This window comes from Malus domestica, chromosome 14 (genome assembly GCF_042453785.1).
Source record: "Malus domestica chromosome 14, GDT2T_hap1".
Taxonomy (NCBI): Eukaryota; Viridiplantae; Streptophyta; class Magnoliopsida; order Rosales; family Rosaceae; genus Malus; species Malus domestica.
In genome coordinates this window covers 29007732-29026027 of record NC_091674.1, presented here as the reverse complement: position 1 = coordinate 29026027, position 18296 = coordinate 29007732, and the positions used below count along the sequence as shown (strand labels likewise).

General features: G+C 39.4%; 5 protein-coding genes across 11 annotated transcripts; 3 read left to right on the top strand and 2 right to left on the bottom strand.

Moving 5' to 3' along the window:
• Positions 1 to 3354: 3354 nt before the first annotated feature.
• On the top strand, positions 3355 to 5739 carry LOC103455435 (COBRA-like protein 4). Its single transcript, XM_008395017.4, has 6 exons — positions 3355 to 3669; positions 3782 to 3861; positions 4070 to 4526; positions 4621 to 4768; positions 4855 to 5132; positions 5229 to 5739. Exons 1-6 carry the CDS (start codon positions 3552 to 3554, stop codon positions 5522 to 5524), a joined length of 1377 nt encoding a protein of 458 aa, XP_008393239.2. The 5' UTR covers positions 3355 to 3551; the 3' UTR covers positions 5525 to 5739.
• LOC103455436 (protein COBRA-like) lies at positions 5713 to 9094 on the bottom strand. 2 transcript variants are annotated; one of them, XM_008395018.4, is made up of 6 exons: positions 8650 to 9094; positions 8192 to 8271; positions 7297 to 7753; positions 6888 to 7047; positions 6452 to 6729; positions 5713 to 6349 (listed from the first exon to the last, which is right to left on the bottom strand). In XM_008395018.4, exons 1-6 carry the CDS (start codon positions 8888 to 8890, stop codon positions 6057 to 6059), a joined length of 1509 nt encoding a protein of 502 aa, XP_008393240.2. In that variant the 5' UTR covers positions 8891 to 9094; the 3' UTR covers positions 5713 to 6056. The 2 variants fall into 2 exon arrangements, with proteins under 2 accessions (XP_008393240.2, XP_070667717.1); XM_070811616.1 differs by lacking the exon at positions 8192 to 8271 and having other exon boundaries at positions 8650 to 8875.
• Positions 9095 to 10985: 1891 nt separating this feature from the next.
• Positions 10986 to 14504, top strand: LOC103455437 (cleavage stimulation factor subunit 50-like). 6 transcript variants are annotated; one of them, XM_070811618.1, is made up of 10 exons: positions 10986 to 11124; positions 11804 to 11886; positions 11998 to 12112; positions 12341 to 12413; positions 12553 to 12625; positions 12709 to 12795; positions 13117 to 13186; positions 13408 to 13550; positions 13970 to 14070; positions 14180 to 14504. In XM_070811618.1, exons 3-7 carry the CDS (start codon positions 12070 to 12072, stop codon positions 13183 to 13185), a joined length of 345 nt encoding a protein of 114 aa, XP_070667719.1. In that variant the 5' UTR covers positions 10986 to 11124; positions 11804 to 11886; positions 11998 to 12069; the 3' UTR covers position 13186; positions 13408 to 13550; positions 13970 to 14070; positions 14180 to 14504. The 6 variants fall into 6 exon arrangements, with proteins under 6 accessions (XP_070667719.1, XP_070667718.1, XP_070667720.1 ...); XM_070811617.1 differs by having other exon boundaries at positions 11988 to 12112; XM_070811619.1 differs by having other exon boundaries at positions 11978 to 12112.
• LOC103455565 (cleavage stimulation factor subunit 50) lies at positions 13837 to 15492 on the top strand. The gene is given in 7 exon segments (XM_029092308.2): positions 13837 to 13894; positions 14180 to 14330; positions 14640 to 14748; positions 14997 to 15014; positions 15017 to 15055; positions 15159 to 15184; positions 15186 to 15492. Coding segments are annotated over 7 exon segments (537 nt in total). The 3' UTR covers positions 15322 to 15492.
• Positions 15493 to 16111: 619 nt separating this feature from the next.
• LOC103455439 (small ribosomal subunit protein mL104 (rPPR9)) lies at positions 16112 to 18040 on the bottom strand. Its single transcript, XM_008395023.4, has one exon. The coding sequence runs from the start codon at positions 17912 to 17914 to the stop codon at positions 16301 to 16303; it is 1614 nt and encodes a 537-aa protein (XP_008393245.2). The 5' UTR covers positions 17915 to 18040; the 3' UTR covers positions 16112 to 16300.
• Positions 18041 to 18296: the final 256 nt, after the last annotated feature.

Here is an 18296-nt window from a genome sequence, read left to right as displayed (position 1 = left end):
TTCGCATGTACATGCAATAGCGTTTCAACTAGTGGCCTTTGATTTCATATGTTTCAGCATGTGGTTTATAAATTGCTTCGACAGCAAAATAAGAAACGGTACGCCTCTCTAACATGTAAATATCGTGTTCCCTTTTTGGCAGTGACATGGAGTTTAACCTGTAGTTACTCGCAAGTGCTGGCTTCCCAGAACCCTACTTGTTGTGTCTCTCTGTCATCTTTTTACAACCCGATGATCACTCCCTGTCCGTCTTGTGCTTGTGGCTGTCAAAATAAGAATAACTGCGAGTCAGTACTCTCGTACCCACAACTTTCTTAGCCTAATCAATTTCGAGACTTGTAAGTTTATATTATCTGCCCTCTAACATTAGAACATATGCAGGGACAATGATCCTTCAAGTGTCGTAAGTTTGAAAACCGTAGTTCAGAAAAATGCATCAATCTTACAATGCACAGATCACATGTGCCCAATTCGAGTCCATTGGCATGTGAAGGCTAACTACCGAGAGTATTGGCGCGTGAGGATTGCCGTCACAAACTTCAAGTACCGGATGAATTATACACAATGGACTCTTGTTGCTCAGCATCCAAATCTCAATAAACTTGCTAATGTTTCAAGCTTTCTCTATAAGCCACTCATTCACTACGACACAAGTAAGTTTACAACGGAATTACAATATTTGTACATTAGTACTATTCATTTTTTCTCAATCTGTTTCACTTCAAATACGTACAGACGACACTGGCATGTTTTACGGCATAAAAAATCTTAACAACCTACTAATGGAAGCTGGAACCGATGGACATGTTGAATCAGAGCTTATTCTCCAAAAGAACACGAAGGAATTCACATTGAAGCAAGGTTGGGCATTTCCATTGATGATTTACTTCAATGGTGATGAATGCAAGATGCCCCTTCCTGATATATATCCATGCCTACCCAACTCTACTAATTCAAATCCAATTCCATCGTCTACACTAGCTACCCTTTTGCTTTCAGCACTACTACTAGTCTTCTTCAGCTCCCGTCACTAAGGACGTGACCAAAAATCCGAATGATGGTCTTGAAGATGCTCCATCTTCATCAATACAACTAAAGGAAGGATTGGACAAGAAAATATTGGGAGTGTGTGAACTCTGCCACTATATGCCTGTAGAGTTGTGATCAAGTTCAGAAAAGTTGAACAAATGTGTAAAATTATATCCAAATGTATAGAGAGACAAGACCCCCATATACTCGCAGAGGATAATATGGAGATCCAAACATAACTGATGGAATGTTTAGAGTATCTCTATTTCCCGAAAAATGATCTTGTAAATATCAGTATAAATGATCTTTCCATCGTGTTCGATTATCGCATTAAGTTGGTAACCTCGGAATCTAAAGCTACTTGGCGTTTTGAATCCAGTTCCAACAATGCACTTTTGAGATAGAGAAAGCGGAACTGCTTGACGCTGCATATTAGAACTCATTAAAGCAGAAAATAAAGAAAAACCATAGTCAGGGGGCAAGGGCAACGGAAAACCAAAACCCCTCCAAGAAAAAAATGGAACAAAGCACGATAACATAAACTACAAAACCACTCCTAGCAAACCTACAACAAAGAAGCCGAGAAAGATTACGAGAATAATTAGTAACAGCACAAGGAGGGCATGAATCCTACCAATGAACCCGGGTGATTAACACCACAATTTGCCAAACCGTCGGCGCCTTGTACCAGAAAACTTGGACAAGTCACTTTAACCATATTGTATTACAGGTTAATCAAAATTTCATGAGGGTACCTAATATAACAAAACCTGCAGAGGTTGAAAAATCCCTGTCTGATTTAGAAAACCCAACAGTCCCAAAGTTATCCAATCTAATGATTTCTTATATTCCACGCTTCGTTTTTTTTTTTTTTTTTTTTTAATCCAGGGGAGGATGGATTGAAGAGAAAGAGATGCAAAAGTCATTGTCAAGTGTAAGTATTGTAATTTCTAGACGGAAAACTGTTCAGATTGCCTTTTCATGCGAGTTAGATAGTTGTATCATCGAGTTTATAATCCTAGGAACGTGTATGATCCTTAAAAACTAAATTGTCCTAACATCAATGTACGACATACATTGTAGATCCAACATAAACTGTTCAGAAGGTTGTAGATAGAATTTTCCCTAAATGATCATGTCTTTTTGGAGAGATTTTACTGCGTAATCGGAGGTATATCCCATCTTTCTATCTTTCTCATCCTGTGTTTGGAATAACATTTTGGCATGCGGGAAAAGGTACTAGGTCATTTTCACAAGGGAAGTTTACTAGTTGTGTCAAGCTTGCCTCGAAACGCAAGATACCATTGATAGTCGCATCAAACATAGAGGTACAAAGATTGCAGGTATAATCTACATTTTTGGTAATACAGATCATGCTTGTGGAGTACTCAAATTAAATCTCTTATTTGTCGTGAATGGATCCAAAAAATATGACCTACAGTTATGCTGACGGTGGGCTGTTGTGTTGAAACATTCCAAAATTTGCATAAAATACCTAATAAAATCACTAGGTGAACTTGGTTTAAGCTCCTTAACAACACACATGTTTGTTCATAATTTCTCATGCAGGTCAGCTTCTTAAAAAAAAGACCAGTTGGTGGCCAAGCCACGACAATCAATCAGGGACCGGGAAAACTTATAAACGCATTTCAGCCTTCCCTTAAGCACTATCGTATGATTCACCAAGGCAACAAATATTCTTTCAATAGTACAATTCGGTCCAATATTCTTTGTTTGATGTATTTAGTGCATTTAAAACAAACGAGATATATGAATGGATATTTGGTGTCATCCATTTCTTTTTTTAATTAAAAGGTTTTTTTAAGCAACTCAACCGAAGTGAACCAAACAAGACCACCACACTTCACTTCGCCAGAGTTTGCTTAAACAATCAATCACTTTAATGCGTTATTTAGCTACAAGCTCATGCTACGAGGACCGTTTTAGTTAAAAGTTTATTAACAAGTCTTATCCTTGCATGTTTTCCTAAATTTGAGAGTTTAATTAGCTATGTATATAAATTATTGAATGTGGACGGAGGCCAGAAAGTGCAAGCACGAGCACAGAAAGTGGAAGTGGTGTTGGCTACAAGTTAGTAAAAGAAAAAAAAAAAAGACTTGTAATTGAAGCAATCCAATTACAAGTTTACAACATGCTCTCTTGGCTAAAAATGGGAGGCTTTTGAGCTCATATGATATATGACCTAAAGAAGCAACAGTGTGTGGAAGAAAACTGACCGTTGTGCTGTTGTCTTCAGAGCCTCTCGAACTCTCCCGCCAGCTTTTCACATAATTATTCTTCACCAAAACTTGCTTCAAGATGCAGAAACACGTCGCAGATAAACAATTTAAATAAGGTAATATATACATATATATGTGTGTGTGTATGAACGTAAAATATATCAAATACTGATATAGTCTCTTCCCTTTTCCTTTCTAACACCCTACATATATCTTTGTCTCCTATTCATTCATCCTCTCATCGCTGCCGCTGGAAAGCGTGTGATCTGGTGAACCGAGGCCATGGAATTCGAAAACCAGGCCAACCCAACTCACAAAATCTGTCTCACATGTTATTCTTGGTCTTGGATGAAGTTCACATTCTTGGCCGTGCTGTATTGCTTGATACTATCGCCTGCAGGTAAGTTTTTTTTATAACAAATCTAATTTGAAGAAACAGACCTTTATCTCTGTTATTGGTTTCATTAATTTATTTGTTTGCTGATGTTTGCTTTCGGTTTTGTGATCTTTAGCGGCATATGATCCGTTGGATCCAACCGGAAATATAACGATCAGATGGGATGTTATGTCTTGGACAGCAGATGGTTATGTTGTAAGATCTCTATCATTTAAGTGACTTTGTTTTTGTCCATGATCATTACACATTCCCAGTTTAACTTCTGACGCTCCCCTTGTGAGTGTATAAATTAAATTGTAAATACAGAATACGGAGTGTCGGAAGCTAAACTAAGAGTTTGAAAATCGCGACTCTGTTGATTAATTTACAAATCAAATTCTTATCCTACATTGAATTATGTTAGGCTGCAGTGACTATGAACAACTTTCAAATGTACCGGCAAATCCCAAGCCCTGGCTGGACTCTCGGGTGGTCATGGGCGAAAAAGGAAGTGATCTGGACAATGGTGGGAGCTCAAACCACAGAGCAAGGAGACTGTTCAAAATTCAAAGCAACCATCCCACATTGCTGCAAGAAAACTCCAACAGTTGTAGACTTGCTTCCCGGAGTACCCTACAACCAGCAGTTTTCTAATTGCTGCAAAGGTGGCGTCCTAGCGTCTTGGGGACAAGATCCCTCAGCAGCAGTCTCTGGCTTCCAGGTGAGTGTCGGGCAAGCCGGCACTTCAAACAAGACGGTGAAACTGCCCAAAAACTTCACCTTGCTTGGTCCCGGACCAGGGTACACTTGCGGCCCTGCAAAGGTCGTGCCGTCCACAGTCTTCCTCACAGCTGATCGCCGGCGAAAGACTCAAGCACTTAGTAAGATTTCCTCACTCATATTTCTAAGATCTTCCTACTCTCTCATCTTTCAAGTATCTCTTACTAATTTCTATGTATTTTCCTTGTAATGCAGTGACATGGAACGTGACGTGCACCTATTCGCAGTTTCTAGCCTCCAAGAATCCAAGCTGCTGCGTTTCCTTTTCGTCTTTCTACAACGAAACCATTGTTCCTTGCCCGTCTTGCGCTTGCGGTTGTCACAACAAAAAAAATTGTGTCATGTAAGCCTCCATAACCCTATCCACATTACACAGATTTGCACACACTTGACCTAATTTCTGGATGCAATCTTTTACAATGCGTACAGGAGTGACTCAAAGTTGGCACACAAGGCCGGAATAAACACACCGAAAAAGGATAATTCGCCGTTGCTTCAGTGCACGCATCATATGTGCCCCATCCGAGTACACTGGCACGTCAAGCAAAACTATAAGGACTACTGGCGGGTCAAGATGGCCGTCACCAATTTCAACTACCGGATGAACTACACAGAGTGGACGCTCGTTGTACAGCATCCTAATCTCAACAACGTCACTCAAGTCTTTAGCTTTGGTTACAAGCCCCTCGTCCCCTACCAATCCGTCAGTAAGTGTTTTACGATCGCGAGCTTCTGAAGCTTCTTTTTTCTCAGAGTTTTGATTTTCGTCCTAATGTTCGAGCGTGATTGACTGTAATCTGCAGATGACACCGGTATGTTCTATGGCATGAAGTTTTACAATGACCTACTAATGGAAGCTGGGCCATCAGGAAATATTCAGTCTGAGGTGCTTATGCAGAAGGACCAGAATACCTTCACGTTCAAGCAAGGATGGGCGTTTCCTCGAAAAGTTTACTTCAATGGCGATGAATGCATGCTGCCCCCGCCGGATGCATACCCGTCTCTACCCAACTCCGGCCATGTAAACTCTATTTCAATCTTACAAAAGGCAGCCTCCATGCTTCTGATAATGTTTTCTCTATGTCTTTCACTTTCCTGATAAATTTTTGAAGGTCAGAGCGACAGATGTGGTCCTGTGTGCGATAATTCGGTATAGATTGTAAACTATATCTGAATTCGTATAATCTCACACAATTTTTCCATATCTGTCCGTGACACAATTTTATTCTTGTTTTCGATCTGTAGTATGTAAAACGATACGTGGATTCGGAATTCAACAGGAATCTATGAACAAGACTCCTACATCATCTTTAATTTCTTATGAAATATCATATAGCACTAACAACATATTCACTTTGGATTGTTCTAAATAATCGCACAACAGCTAAACTTGAACAAAAACAGTGGTGACAAAGAAAAAATGTAATACGTGTAACAGATAACGAAACAGAATTTTGTAGCGAAAGTCAAGCCGGAGTGCACCTGAACCGCTTGTAGAAGCCACAGCACTAATACATTTGACATCATCACTTGGATTTCCCATAAGTCTTGGGGAAACCTGAACTTGATGGGAAATTCTAGAGTGTATTGATAAAACTGATGGCCTTTGCCGCCTAGCCCGAACATACTCACTACGCATAAGCCAATAAGATTACCAGAGATGCGAAGGCGGTCATGACTGGACCAAGTATGCTAATAATTCGTTTGGGACTAGCATTCGGCAACCATGGGTAGGCATCAGGAGGTGGCATGACGCAGTTGTCTCCGTTGAAATAAATCCTTCGAGGGAAAGCCCAACCCTTTTCAAAAGTAAAAGTTGAAGTATCCTTTCGAAATAGGAGCTCTGACTGCACATTTCCAAGTGGACCAGCTTCCGAGAGGAAATCGTTATAAAACTTTACTCCCCACAACATGGCCGTATCATCTGCACAACCAGAAGTATAACCGAATTTTATGTCAATAAAAGTCAAAAGAACTGCAGATAGGTATTTCACAAAAATTGATGAAGGGCAAAGAAAAGACTTACTTAAGCCAACATAAGGAGTTAATGACTTGTAATTGAAACTGAAAATCTTGGTCAAATTATCGAAGTTTGGATGTTGCACGACAAGATTCCACAGCGTGTAGTTCATTCTGTAATTGAAATTTGTAATTGTGACTTTCACCCTCCAGTAATCCTTGTAATTGAGCTTAACATGCCAATGTACTCGGATTGGACACATATGACTGGTACACTGGACTAGAGGAGTATTAGCAGATTTCCCGGAACCAGCTACAGCTGAAGCTAAGTATGGATTCTTTGGCCTACAAATATCAGCAAAAGAGGAAAGATTTTTTATTTACTATTATTGCAAACTCCGGCTTTGGACATGAATAACGTACTGAAAAACTTGAGAAAGTTTTGTAGGCGATAGAAAAACAATATTCAGAAATGCAAGAAACACATGAATTAGAGAACTTACTCTACACAGCTTCCTGGGTCTGTAGCGTTGTTCTGGCAGCCACAGGCACAAGTGGGACAGCTCACTATGGTTTCATTGTAGAAGGAGGAGAGCGAAACACAACACGTGGGTGTCTTTTGAGCTAGAAACTGCGAGTACGTGCATGTAACGTTCCAGGTCACTGCCACAAGAGGGTATAGAGGTTAGATAAAGCATGAAAATTCTTTCATGTTTAAAGTATTAATACCATACTCATCAGTCGAAATGCATCTTTCAATAGGAACAACATTTTAAGTGCAGCTTAAACTACAAAGTTGTTTTGTTCATACGCTCTAACTACTCTAAATGCCTTAGCAATCAACTCACCCAAAGCCCTAATCGAAATTTATTCTACTTGGTGTGAACGGAAAGAAGGCGGTTCTGAACTTACTCATGGCTTGGGTCCATCTCCTTTTGTCCGATGTTAGAAATCTGGTTGGTTTAACAATCTTTGCTATCCCACAAGAATATCCAGGCCCCGGTGCTCTCAATGTGAAGTTTTTCGGCAGTCTGACAGTTTTGTTAGTTGTTCCAGCAGCACCAACACTGACCTGAAACGAACTTATGGCATTGGGTGGGTCCTGAATCCACGATTGCATGACTCCCCCCTTGCAGCAGTTTGCAATCTGCTGATTGTATGGGGTTCCAGGCAACAAATCTACAACTGTGGGATCCTTTTTACAGCAATGTGGGACATTCCCCTTGTATTTTGAGCAATCCCCTTGTTCTGTTGTTTGTGCTCCCACCATGCTCCATATTACTTCCTTCTTCGCCCATGTCCATCCTAAAGTCCAACCTGGCGCTTGTATATGTCGATACTGCTGGAAGTTAAACATGGTAACTACTGCCTGCCATTTCAGAAATATAGTTCGTATCAGAAAATTCACTGGAAAAGGCAAATAAAGGATTATATATCCGAAAAATCAAGCTTCGAGGTAATGGAAACAATCGGTAAGGGAATACTAAATCAGATTCTCCAACATATGGAGCAATACCAACAAGGTTACTATTGATGTTAACACAGATGGGAAGATAATTCTAAATCAAAACCTAGTATCTCTTCTTCTCAATTCAGTTTCAAGCAAACAATAAAATCCAGTGCAGAATTTGAACAAATTATCCACTGCATCTTTTGAAAACACTTAAAATCTAACTCAAAAACTTCAGATGTATAACCGAAACAACAATTTAAGCCAAACCAAACTCAACGATAGCCCGCTTTCAAAGTATCTAGTAAATGTATAGCATGATCTCATCAAAGGAATCCTCTGCCCATCAATACTTACAACATAACCATCCGGAGTCCAGCTGATGACATCCCATTTAATCGTTATATTCCCAGTGGGATCAAGAGCATCATAGGCTTCTGCAAAAACATCCAGCAACACGCAGTTCAATTCATCAATCCTCAAAATCTCCATAACAGTGACTTTATTGCAAGTACATGATTTATTAGTCAAATTGGATATTTATACAGCTGCTTTACTATATAACAACAAAAATATCCAATTTAATAGGAAATATCAATCATTCAATGCTTCACCACTCCAAATTTAGAAACAAAAAGCACAAAATCTCAAACTTCGCTAAAAGATTCACCTACCCTCCAACGATTTCTTCGAAAGTTGGATTCTTTCGAATCGAAAAACAAGTTTTCGGGTAAGTTAACCAAACCCCACAAGCAGAAACAAAGAAAAACACTAAACAGAAGCTAAATTTGGAAACTTGAGCAAGAAGTACTGACCTGTAGAAGTAAAAGTGAAGCAGGAAAGCAAGAAGGCGAGCAGAATGGTGAAGCTGGTGAGCTTGGCTATGGATCCAACGGCTGAGAAGCACCGAGGCTCCATTTTCTGATGCAGGTTTAGTTTGTAACAGTGATGCTTATGTTCTGATTTAGCTCTCAAGATCTGCACAGAAAATGTAGAGAGAGAGAGAGAGAGAGAGAGAGAGAGAGAGCTGGGGATGTGGCTGCCTTTTCCTTTCATATAGCTGGTGGCCTTTGAAGCTCTCACTCTATCACTCACTGTTTAATGTTACTCAAGTTTTATCGTCGGTGACTCGGTGTCACAACAAGCATCACAACATGCATGCTTAAATTCCATTTTTACCCTTTGCAGTTTTCCTCTAATCAAAATATACCGTAGAGCTTTGCGCTTGAGTTCAAATTCTCTCGTTATTTAAACGTCTCTTATTAGTTCGTGTGAAGAAAAATTGACATAGGACGAGAGACAAGAAAAGAAGAATATACATCAATCGTATGCAAGAATTCTATGCGTCAACGTATGAAAGTCGACGGAAGAAATGCTTGAAAAAAATCATAAGAAAGAAATATACAACTCGTTACATCAGATATTTCGCTCACGCAAAAAAAATATTATATCACTAGTTGGGTATTTAGGTCATACTCGAGCAACCATCATTTACCGTTTGGTTAATTGTTTTACTTATTTAGGCTTGATATGACACCCCTTACTTTTAGTTAGGTAATTAAAAACAAGTTAAGAGATGCCAACGTACAATGAGGGGCATTTTCGGAACAAAAAAAACATAGCGTAGATGTCACTGGAAAACATATTAAACAACTGTTAAGCCAGACAGCAAATGATGTAGGCCCCACAAGGCATTCTTAAGTGTCGGTGGAGAACAAATTCAATTACTTGTGCACTCGGAAAAGGAAAGAGATATCATGATTTTTTTCTCTCTCGTAAAAATATCAGTTGATGGCTTTATCACAGTATTTTTTTTTTTTTAATGGAAAAAATTCACAATCGCATTTTAGTTTTTTTCTAATCATCGTCGTGTAATTAATCACGAGCTGATGCCTCAGTGTTAAATGATGGATTACGAGATTTCCTTAAAACTAAAACTTGGAGGTCTCGGGTTCGAAATACGTTGTTGGTGTAGAAGCTAGACTTGTGACAAGAGGGAGGCTGAAATGCCTCTGTGAGTCTTTCCGACCTCCGGAAGAGATGGATAACATTTACTTGCCACCAGTTGTCTCTCTTTTTAAAAAAGAAAAAAGAAAAAAAATCAACATTATGTGATTTACCGCTACAAGAAATCAAATTCAATACGTATTGTATAAATACGAATTTGGGGCTTTGAAATTCATCTCTAAGCATATAGAGCCAACCAAGTGGTTAGACGTTCATGATTTGGATCTTTGCAATTTGTCCAAATATTTTTTTTATTTTTTTTCTCTAGCTACCAGATTATAACATAAAGTGGTATTCTATTCTTTTGGCAATTATTTAGTTGCATACTCCAACACATTGGGGCCATCCATTTCCCCTATTTAATTAGTGTGAGATTGTCTTTTATTGTGCAATTCAAATGTTTGGTTGTTTTTTTCTTTAATGTACTGGAATTAGGCCTACAATTATTTGGTTAGTTAATTAGTCTCCTCTCTCTCTCTCTCTCTCTCTCTCTCTCTCTCTCCATTCAAGTGTTTGAGAATTCTCGATTTAGCTTATTCTTATCTATCGTCTTACCCAACCTTACTACTAACTACTTTTGGTCGTTTTAGTGTAATTTCTTTAAAAAAATGTTAATGTTCGGAAAACATTTCAAGAATCAAATTATAACTAAAACCACTTTACTTATCAATTGTAAATGCTAAATACATGAAAGTATGTGCAATATGAATCAGTGATTTATGGTTTGTTTAGAAGTGTTTTTAAAAAAAATATTTCTGATTTTCGAAAGCACTTAAAGTGTTTCATGTAAGAAGCACTAGTTATATGTTTTTTGTAGGAAACATTTCAAATACTTTTTCGGGTTTCACTTGCATTTTTACTAAAGATATCCTAATTTTTTTTTTTACTAAAAATATTTTCAACCATTTTAAAGCTCCAAACAAACACTTAAGTTCTTTTGTGTTTGTGACCAAATTAAGTTTGAAAGGGCTTATTTGCGAAGATCGTGGAACTTGAGAGTGCAGGGTAGAAACATATTTACTTTAGCCAACTTAGATTTATTTAGTGTGGCTAATATAATATAATATAACGGACCCAAAGGAACAAAAAATAAATAAAATTAAAGGTTGTACGACATGTCGTTTATTGTGGTGCAAGTAAAGGCAGAAGCTTTGGGGACGATGGGGTTTTGAGGGGGGAGAAAAATGGAGAAGAACATCTTGGAAGAACTGCAGGATGCCAAGCTCCACAGGCAGCTCAGTTCCCTCATCCTCGCTCATCTCCGTGACAGCAATCTCTATCAGGCAAGCAAATTACCTCTACTTCTTCATCATTACATATACGATATATGATATATATATATATATATATATATGTATGTATGTATGTATATTATATGTATGTATAGATGTTCGTGTGTGTTTTTTGGTTGCTGAAATAGTGTTGGAAAACTAAAGAAATTGAATTTTCAACGTAAAGATTCAATATTTTTTGGTTTTTGGGAAGAAACGAGTAGTTAAGCTCACTTGGGTATGAAGAACATGTTACAATCTCAATCTGGAAGTAGAGTTTTTTTTGGGTTGCAGATTGGTTGGTTTCCGGGAAAAAGTAGGAAAATCTGCTACTCTCAAATTCAAATTTGTATACTTGACTTAGTTGGGAACTTCATGAACATTTGGTTCCTCTGAAGTTCCGGTTTTTCTTGGGTTTTGGGGAGAAAATGGTAGATGGTAGTTATGGGAGATGAGGATTAAGATGTAATGAGACCTTGGATGTTCTGGTTTTAAGTTTGGAATTTGAATACGTTGATTGGAGATTGATTTGATTCCGTGTTACCAAATACATCACTACTATTTCATGCTTAATCTGCCTTGTACCAATTTTCTGTGGTGACCTATCGTTTTTTACAATCCATGGTGGGGAAGAGTTTAATTCAAATGTTAAGGTTGATTGTGAATTTTTGGTGATCTTTCTCATCTGCAGGCTGCAAGTGCCGGTGCTTCAGCAACAATGACATCATTGAATGCCGAAGCCCCACGTAATCGGCTTCTTGAACTGGTTTCGAGGTTTGTATTTGCATTACAAGGCTTTTTTTTCCGTCTATTTTCAGTGTTATGTTGCATTGTTTAAACTCGGAAAGAAAGTTTTGGCTCTAAGGTGATTACAGGGCCTTGCAGTGGAGAAAGATGAGATGTTGAGAGGGGTTTCTTTATCTGCATATGATTTGGGTACATCAGTAGCTTCTAGATATGGTGGCATCCCAGCTACTCGCACTGCTGCTGTTGATTTTGGGTAATTATGTTTTTCGGAATAGGTTTCCGTGTCATTTGATTACTGCTTGATGCCTTCTTGATTTGCAATGGATTACAAACAAACTTCCAAACTTTCGGCTCTGGTACTTATCGTTTAGTTGCTCAGGGAAAAAGGAAACTGACCATGAAAAACTCCTAGGAATAATATTTACAAAATTTTGTATAACTAACCCTATTAATCTGATCTTGCATATCTTCGTGCAAACAGTGCTGTGCAGGAAACAAAAGGCTCACCAAAGAGTTTTCCAAAGCATGAGACACGCCATCTTTCAGAGCGCAAGGTATACATAACAAGGGAAAAAATTAATTGCATAACATGTGTGCTTATTTTCATTGATTCACTAAGTTAGCATGATAAAATCACTTTCCACTGGGCGTCTTACTTGTTCTGATGGGATAAACTTTCTATAATATTGCCAGATGTGCAGGGTTTAGTCCTGACGGGAAGTTTGTTGCAACTGGAAGTTCCAACACATCAATAAAGCTTTTTGTGGTGCTCATTCCTTTAGCCATAGGATTAGTTCTTTCTTCACCATGGGCCCAATCTGATTCTCAGGCAGTGTTAAAATGTTTTAGGTTTCAAAAATTAAGCAAATGATGCTTCCCGAGGCTAGAGATGGTCCTGTGCGACCTGTCATACACACATTCTATGACCATTTAAAAGTAAGTAAACGTTTGTTCCTAAAAACATTGTTTTGCTTATAAATTTCCTCTTTCAACCACACCCGTTGTATGCGATCATCCTATGTTGACTATCCCATGACTCTGTCTAGGAACATTACACAGGGAGAATGATTAAAGTAAACTGATAGTTTAAACTCTGTAGTTTTAAAATTACATATAACATCCCTTCGAGTTGTCAAATTGTGTCTGTGTATAACATGTGGATTTAGCTCGGATTCTATTCTTATTTCATTTAAAGCCAATTAGACAATGTCTTTGGGATATTCCCTTGTGTCTAATGTTATTCGGATTTAATTGCAGCCTAGAAGGGCTTGGATTTCCATCCTCATAACACTGTTCTTATATCTGTGCCAAAAGATCAGACCATAAAGTTTGGGTTCTTTTACTTTCCAAGATAATATTTGAATTTCCATTTGTTTTTTATTGATAAGTTCTATTAACTTGTAAGGCCAGCAACATAACATATCTTCTTCCCCCTCTTCTTCTTCCCTTTTTAGTCGTGTTGCTGTTCCCTCTTCTCCAAAGCCCTTGACCATTAACGAAACAGGAGTTCGCTTTGAACCCTTATGTCAATTTTGTTACTACTTTCAGGTTCTTTGATTTTTACAAGATGACCGCAAAGAGGGCATTCAGAGCATCCAGGTTTTGCTTGTCATCTCATATAGATTGAAGCAGAGTATACAGCGACACTCCTTTTATAAATTGTCCTTTTAATGACATAGGATGCACACAAGGTGTGTTCAGTATGTTTTCATCCTTCTGGAGATTTTCTTTTTGCTGGTGATATTATGCTCTTTCTTGTTATTTTCTATTTTCTTGGTGGAGTGAAGTCGCTTTAGCCAATTTGATGTTTTATGCAGTCTATGAGTTGGTGTTTTCCAGAATGTGTACATTTGTCATGGTTTGTAGTTGAAGTTCTGTTATAAATTTACTCTTGCTACAATTTATCCATAGCTTCATCAAATATTTTAGTTATATATCATACTTTTTCGTTTTCTCATAAAGGACGTTGTAAAGCGGATGTATGATGAAGTTGATGACAGAAATTTCTATTGCTCTTGGTCTGTAATGTCCGAAAGTATTAGTTTACATTTAGATATCAATACAGTGAATTGGCTTCTAATGATGTTTATATCTATCAATAAAACCGCAGGGACGGATCATCCAATTCCACACTTGTATGATGTCAATACCTTCCAGTGTTACCTATCTGCAAATGCCCCAGAAATCGATGTTAACGGAGCAATAAATCAGGTATATGTTTGACTCCATCTCTTTATTCATGCTTCGAGTTCTGCTATACATTGTTCATAGATAAATACAATTCGATGAGGGCATTCAAATCCACATATTTGTTCATCAGGTCAGGTATTCAGCTACAGTGGCAAGCATGTTACAGCTTCTAAAGATGGTGTTATTCGTTTATGGGATGGTATAACTGCCAAGTGTGCACGCTCCATACCCGCACATGGCACAGCAGAGGCAACCAGTGCAAACTTTACTAAGGATCAAAGGTATGGAATATGGATCAAAGGATAGGTCTGTCCTGAAACATGATGTGTATGAAAGTGTGGAAAATTGTGAAAGTACATGTATGGAGGGTTGACTTTGTTATGTGAAATGATGTTTCTGCATCTAAGTTGTTTCACAAATGTTGGATAACATGGCTAAGGAATATTTTGCTCATATCTCCGTCGAGTGTCTGGCTTGAGATGTGTTAAAACATCACTGTAAATTTGATTCACCCCTCATTTCTTTCCAAATCTTCGACTTCACAACCTTCCTGTTTTCTTTGGGATATGACTCAAATGCTGGTCTTCTAGGTTTGTTCTCTCTTCTGGAAAGGATTCCACCGTGAAACTTTGGGAAGTTGGCACTGGGAAACTGATTAAGCAATATCTAGGAGCTACGCATACTCAACTGCGGTGTCAGGTATTCCAGAAAGGCTTTCTTTTGGTGGTTTTTTCTTAAAAGAATTCAAGGAAGGATTTGAGAATGCAATTTCTTATGCCAAAGAAAACGGCTACATAAGTCCTCTTGTCAACTACGTAAAATTCTAGACCAGAATTCTTCTCCACTCTGCTGCCCAGTCTGAGGAACCCAAATCAGGAAATATTGAAGTTTGGTGATAAACTACTCATGTATCAATATCATAGGTGCTTTTATAAACTTATCTGCAGGCTGTTTTTAATGATACTGAGAAGAATTTGTACTGTCCATCGACGAACCAACCAATGAGGTTTGTTTGCTCTTACTGTATTTAGATAAATGTGCTGGTTAGTTTCAATTGATAGGAGACCGAAAAAGAAATGTTTCAATTGATAAATATGGGATGGTTACAGATTGTTATCTGGGATGCTACGACAGCACAAAGTGGCAAAGTGGCCTTCCAATCATATTGGTGCTTTCCGTTGGCTTGCGCACTTGCCAACGGAGGCAGCATTTGTTACCTGTGGGACTGACAGATCAATCCGGTTCTGGAAGGAAAGTCTGTCAAGCCTGTAGAAATCCGGCTGGCGACTTTCTTGATGTGAAGAGTGTAGATTGATGATCTGAGTTAGGATTTTACTCCTCTCCCTTAAAACTAGATGAGTTAATAGAATGTAACCCACAACAGAGGACCCCCAATTTGACTGGTTCAGTTTGGTCAGTAAAATATTTTCATTTTACTTTTTTAATCTGTCTTTTCTAATTGGCAAACTCTTTGAATAAGTATGATTTTCGTATTTGAGTCCGATACAATGTATATATTTGGAAGTTGATTGGTAGATTACAAGCTAGTTTCAGATCCGACATCGGTTGTGAAACAAGAGGTCAACAAGTAAACAAATGGACATTTTGAGCAGCTTCGGCAACCCTGTTGGAATGCGACACTTACAATTTCCTATGCCGGAGAAAATGGCTAAACCGGTTGAAATTCTTTGGTCCGTCTGCGGGTGAACCATCTCACATCCACCCAGCCACACAAACAGAGAATCCTGTATTAGATAGAGATGCGGGTGAACCATCTCATCCACCCAGCCACACAAACAGAGAATCCTGTATTAGATAGAGACGGGACAGACGGGACGGACATAGGGTGTGTGGGATCCTAACACAAGGGAATCCGATCTGGTCGGTCAGATAACGTGGTCCACCTGTCTGGTCGGTCAGATAACGTGGACCACCTGTCGGACCCAAAAATTTCGTATAAACCAGAACATCACGCATGCAAATGACAATGTAAATTAGGTAGAACAGCGAGGTTATTTTATAGCACACAATAGAAAGACAAATGTGGCAATAGACTGAAGAATCAAATGAATCAAAGTCTGGTTTATTTCTAATTTAACCAACTATAAGATCAAAACAACAATTCAAAAGTAAGGCAACTACATTCGAAATCAACGAAAACAAACGATCAAACTTCGAAAAACAGAAACTTTGATCAAAACTGTCATTCCCCTTTGATAATTTGACAACTCCGACTTCTAATGGCATCTCATCAGTAGGCTCGACGCTGCATTTTCTTCGGCTTCTTTACGAAACTCAATCGAATTTGCTTCAACCGTCTCTTCTTCCTTGCCATCTTCTCAGGGAAAGTTTCCCGCTTCTTCTCCTTCTTCGCACCCTTCTTCAAAGCCTTTAGCTCCTTCTTCTTCTTCAAGAAATACAGGTCCACCGGATACGCCTTCTGTGTCAAAGGCACCCCTCTCTTTTGAGCCTCATTGAACAGCGCAGTGGCTCTATCGACGCGGTTGTGAGCATACAGTTTTCCCATCAACAGCTCATAAGTCTTGATTCCGGGCTCACATTTATCCTCCTTCATCTTCTTGAAAACACGTAATGCGTGATCGATTCTCTCAATGCCACACAAAATCTTTAAGAATCCATAATATTCCTTCTTATTAAGAGCCTCGCCAAACCCGGCAGACTTCATCCTATCAATCATTTCATCCCCTTCCCCAATCCTTGCCGCCTGATACAAGCTCCTGATCAACACAAGAAATGTAGTTTCATTCGGGTAACACCCCCACTCACCCATTCTCTCAAACAGGTTCAGAGCATCCTCTGTCTTCCTAATCTTACACAAATTACTAATCAACACATTGAAGGTCTCCACATTTCTCGGAACCCCATGAGTGTCCATATCCACCAAGATTTCCTCCACCTCCGAATGAAGGCGAAAGGGATCCTTCTTCCTACAAAGCTTGGAAACGCAATCGAGAATCGCATTGTAAGCAGTAGAACCAATCTCAAACCCTCCTCTATACATCTCTCCAGCCAATCTCCTGGCCTCCTCGAGCTTCCCATCAACACACCAGCCCTTGATCAGCAAATCACACATATACTCATCAGGGAAAAACTCATTGGCCAAACCCTTCACCATTTTCTCAGCATTGCTCGCAAAACCGTTTTCACAGAGCTTTTCGATAACCAATTTCAGCGAATCTTTGTCGCGCTTCAACCCGTAATCCTTCTCCATCTTCTCAAAGAAAGAAACAGCCTGAGCAGGCCTCCCAGCTCTCACCAGCCTATCAATGGCGGAAGCAAAGGTTTTCGCCCCAGCAACTCCACCTGCACTCACAATCACATCGTGGGTCGCCTTGAAATCCTTCCTCCTCCCAAAGTAATCCACAAAATACGAAAGGGTCTCGTCCGTGTGCTCGAAATTAGGGTTCGAGATCAGCCACTGGTTAAACCCTAAAACCGTACGGCCGGCCTCGGGGGACTGATTGAGTACGTTAAGGACCAGGGGAGCTGTCGGGGTGATGTGGGAGAAGCTCAATTGGAGGCGTTGGGTTACGGAGAGGGGGTCGGAGCTAGAATCCTGTAGGAGCTCGGAGGAGAAAGACTGAGCTAATTCGGACTGATCTGGATCTTGGGTCGGTGGGGCGGAGGAAGAGAAGGGTTTAGAGAGAAAGAAATGGGGTAGAGATAGAAAGTGGGAACTTGTTCCGGTGACTATGGCGGGTCGGGAATGACGGAAATGGGTGGCGTTTTGGGGGAGAAATGGAATGTGGGTTTGGAGTGTTTGGGAAGACGACGGCGATGAAGAGGAGGTGGAGAGGTAGCGGAGCAGGAGCCGCCGGAGCTGCAGAGGCTGTAAAGGCCGCATTTTTAGAGAGAGGGAGAGGGGGGAGGAGAGAGAAGCTCACTGTGAGACGAGGGTTTTGGACTGTTGGAGGAGGAAGGAAAACCTAAACGTTCCTTAGCTTCCAAAACGCTGCGTTTCGGGTGAGTTTTCTATGACATGGGGCTGCGCCTAAGACCTAGGCATCAGGACTAGTCCAATATGGGCTGACGATGACTGCTTATTTTTCATCTAAAATTGGCCTTTCGATGTAATTTGTTGGGCCTCAAGCCCAAATCACATGTTATTCTTTCTGGATCAAAGACTAAAAACTCGTTTGATAATTACATTTAGTTTTCAATTTTTAATTCTTTGGAAAGTGAAAGTAGTTATTAAACGAGTTTTTAGTTATAAAAAAAAACAAAAA

Bases quoted from the DNA above. Each gene is read 5' to 3' on its own strand.
- LOC103455435 (XM_008395017.4), top strand. From the start codon at position 3,552: ATGGAATTCGAAAACCAGGCCAACCCAACTCACAAAATCTGTCTCACA. The intron at 3,670-3,781 runs GTAAGTTTTTTT...TGTGATCTTTAG, and splicing joins CTTGATACTATCGCCTGCAG to CGGCATATGATCCGTTGGAT. The intron at 3,862-4,069 runs GTAAGATCTCTA...GAATTATGTTAG, and splicing joins GGACAGCAGATGGTTATGTT to GCTGCAGTGACTATGAACAA.
- LOC103455436 (XM_008395018.4), bottom strand. From the start codon at position 8,890: ATGAAAGGAAAAGGCAGCCACATCCCCAGCTCTCTCTCTCTCTCTCTC. The intron at 7,754-8,191 runs GTAAGTATTGAT...CTGAAATGGCAG, and splicing joins GGACTCCGGATGGTTATGTT to GCAGTAGTTACCATGTTTAA. The intron at 6,350-6,451 runs GTAAGTCTTTTC...CTGGTTGTGCAG, and splicing joins AACTCCTTATGTTGGCTTAA to ATGATACGGCCATGTTGTGG.
- LOC103455437 (XM_070811618.1), top strand. From the start codon at position 12,070: ATGGTGGCATCCCAGCTACTCGCACTGCTGCTGTTGATTTTGG. The intron at 12,626-12,708 runs GTGCTCATTCCT...AAAATGTTTTAG, and splicing joins CATCAATAAAGCTTTTTGTG to GTTTCAAAAATTAAGCAAAT. The intron at 12,796-13,116 runs GTAAGTAAACGT...ATTTAATTGCAG, and splicing joins CATTCTATGACCATTTAAAA to CCTAGAAGGGCTTGGATTTC.
- LOC103455439 (XM_008395023.4), bottom strand. From the start codon at position 17,914: ATGCGGCCTTTACAGCCTCTGCAGCTCCGGCGGCTCCTGCTCCGCTAC.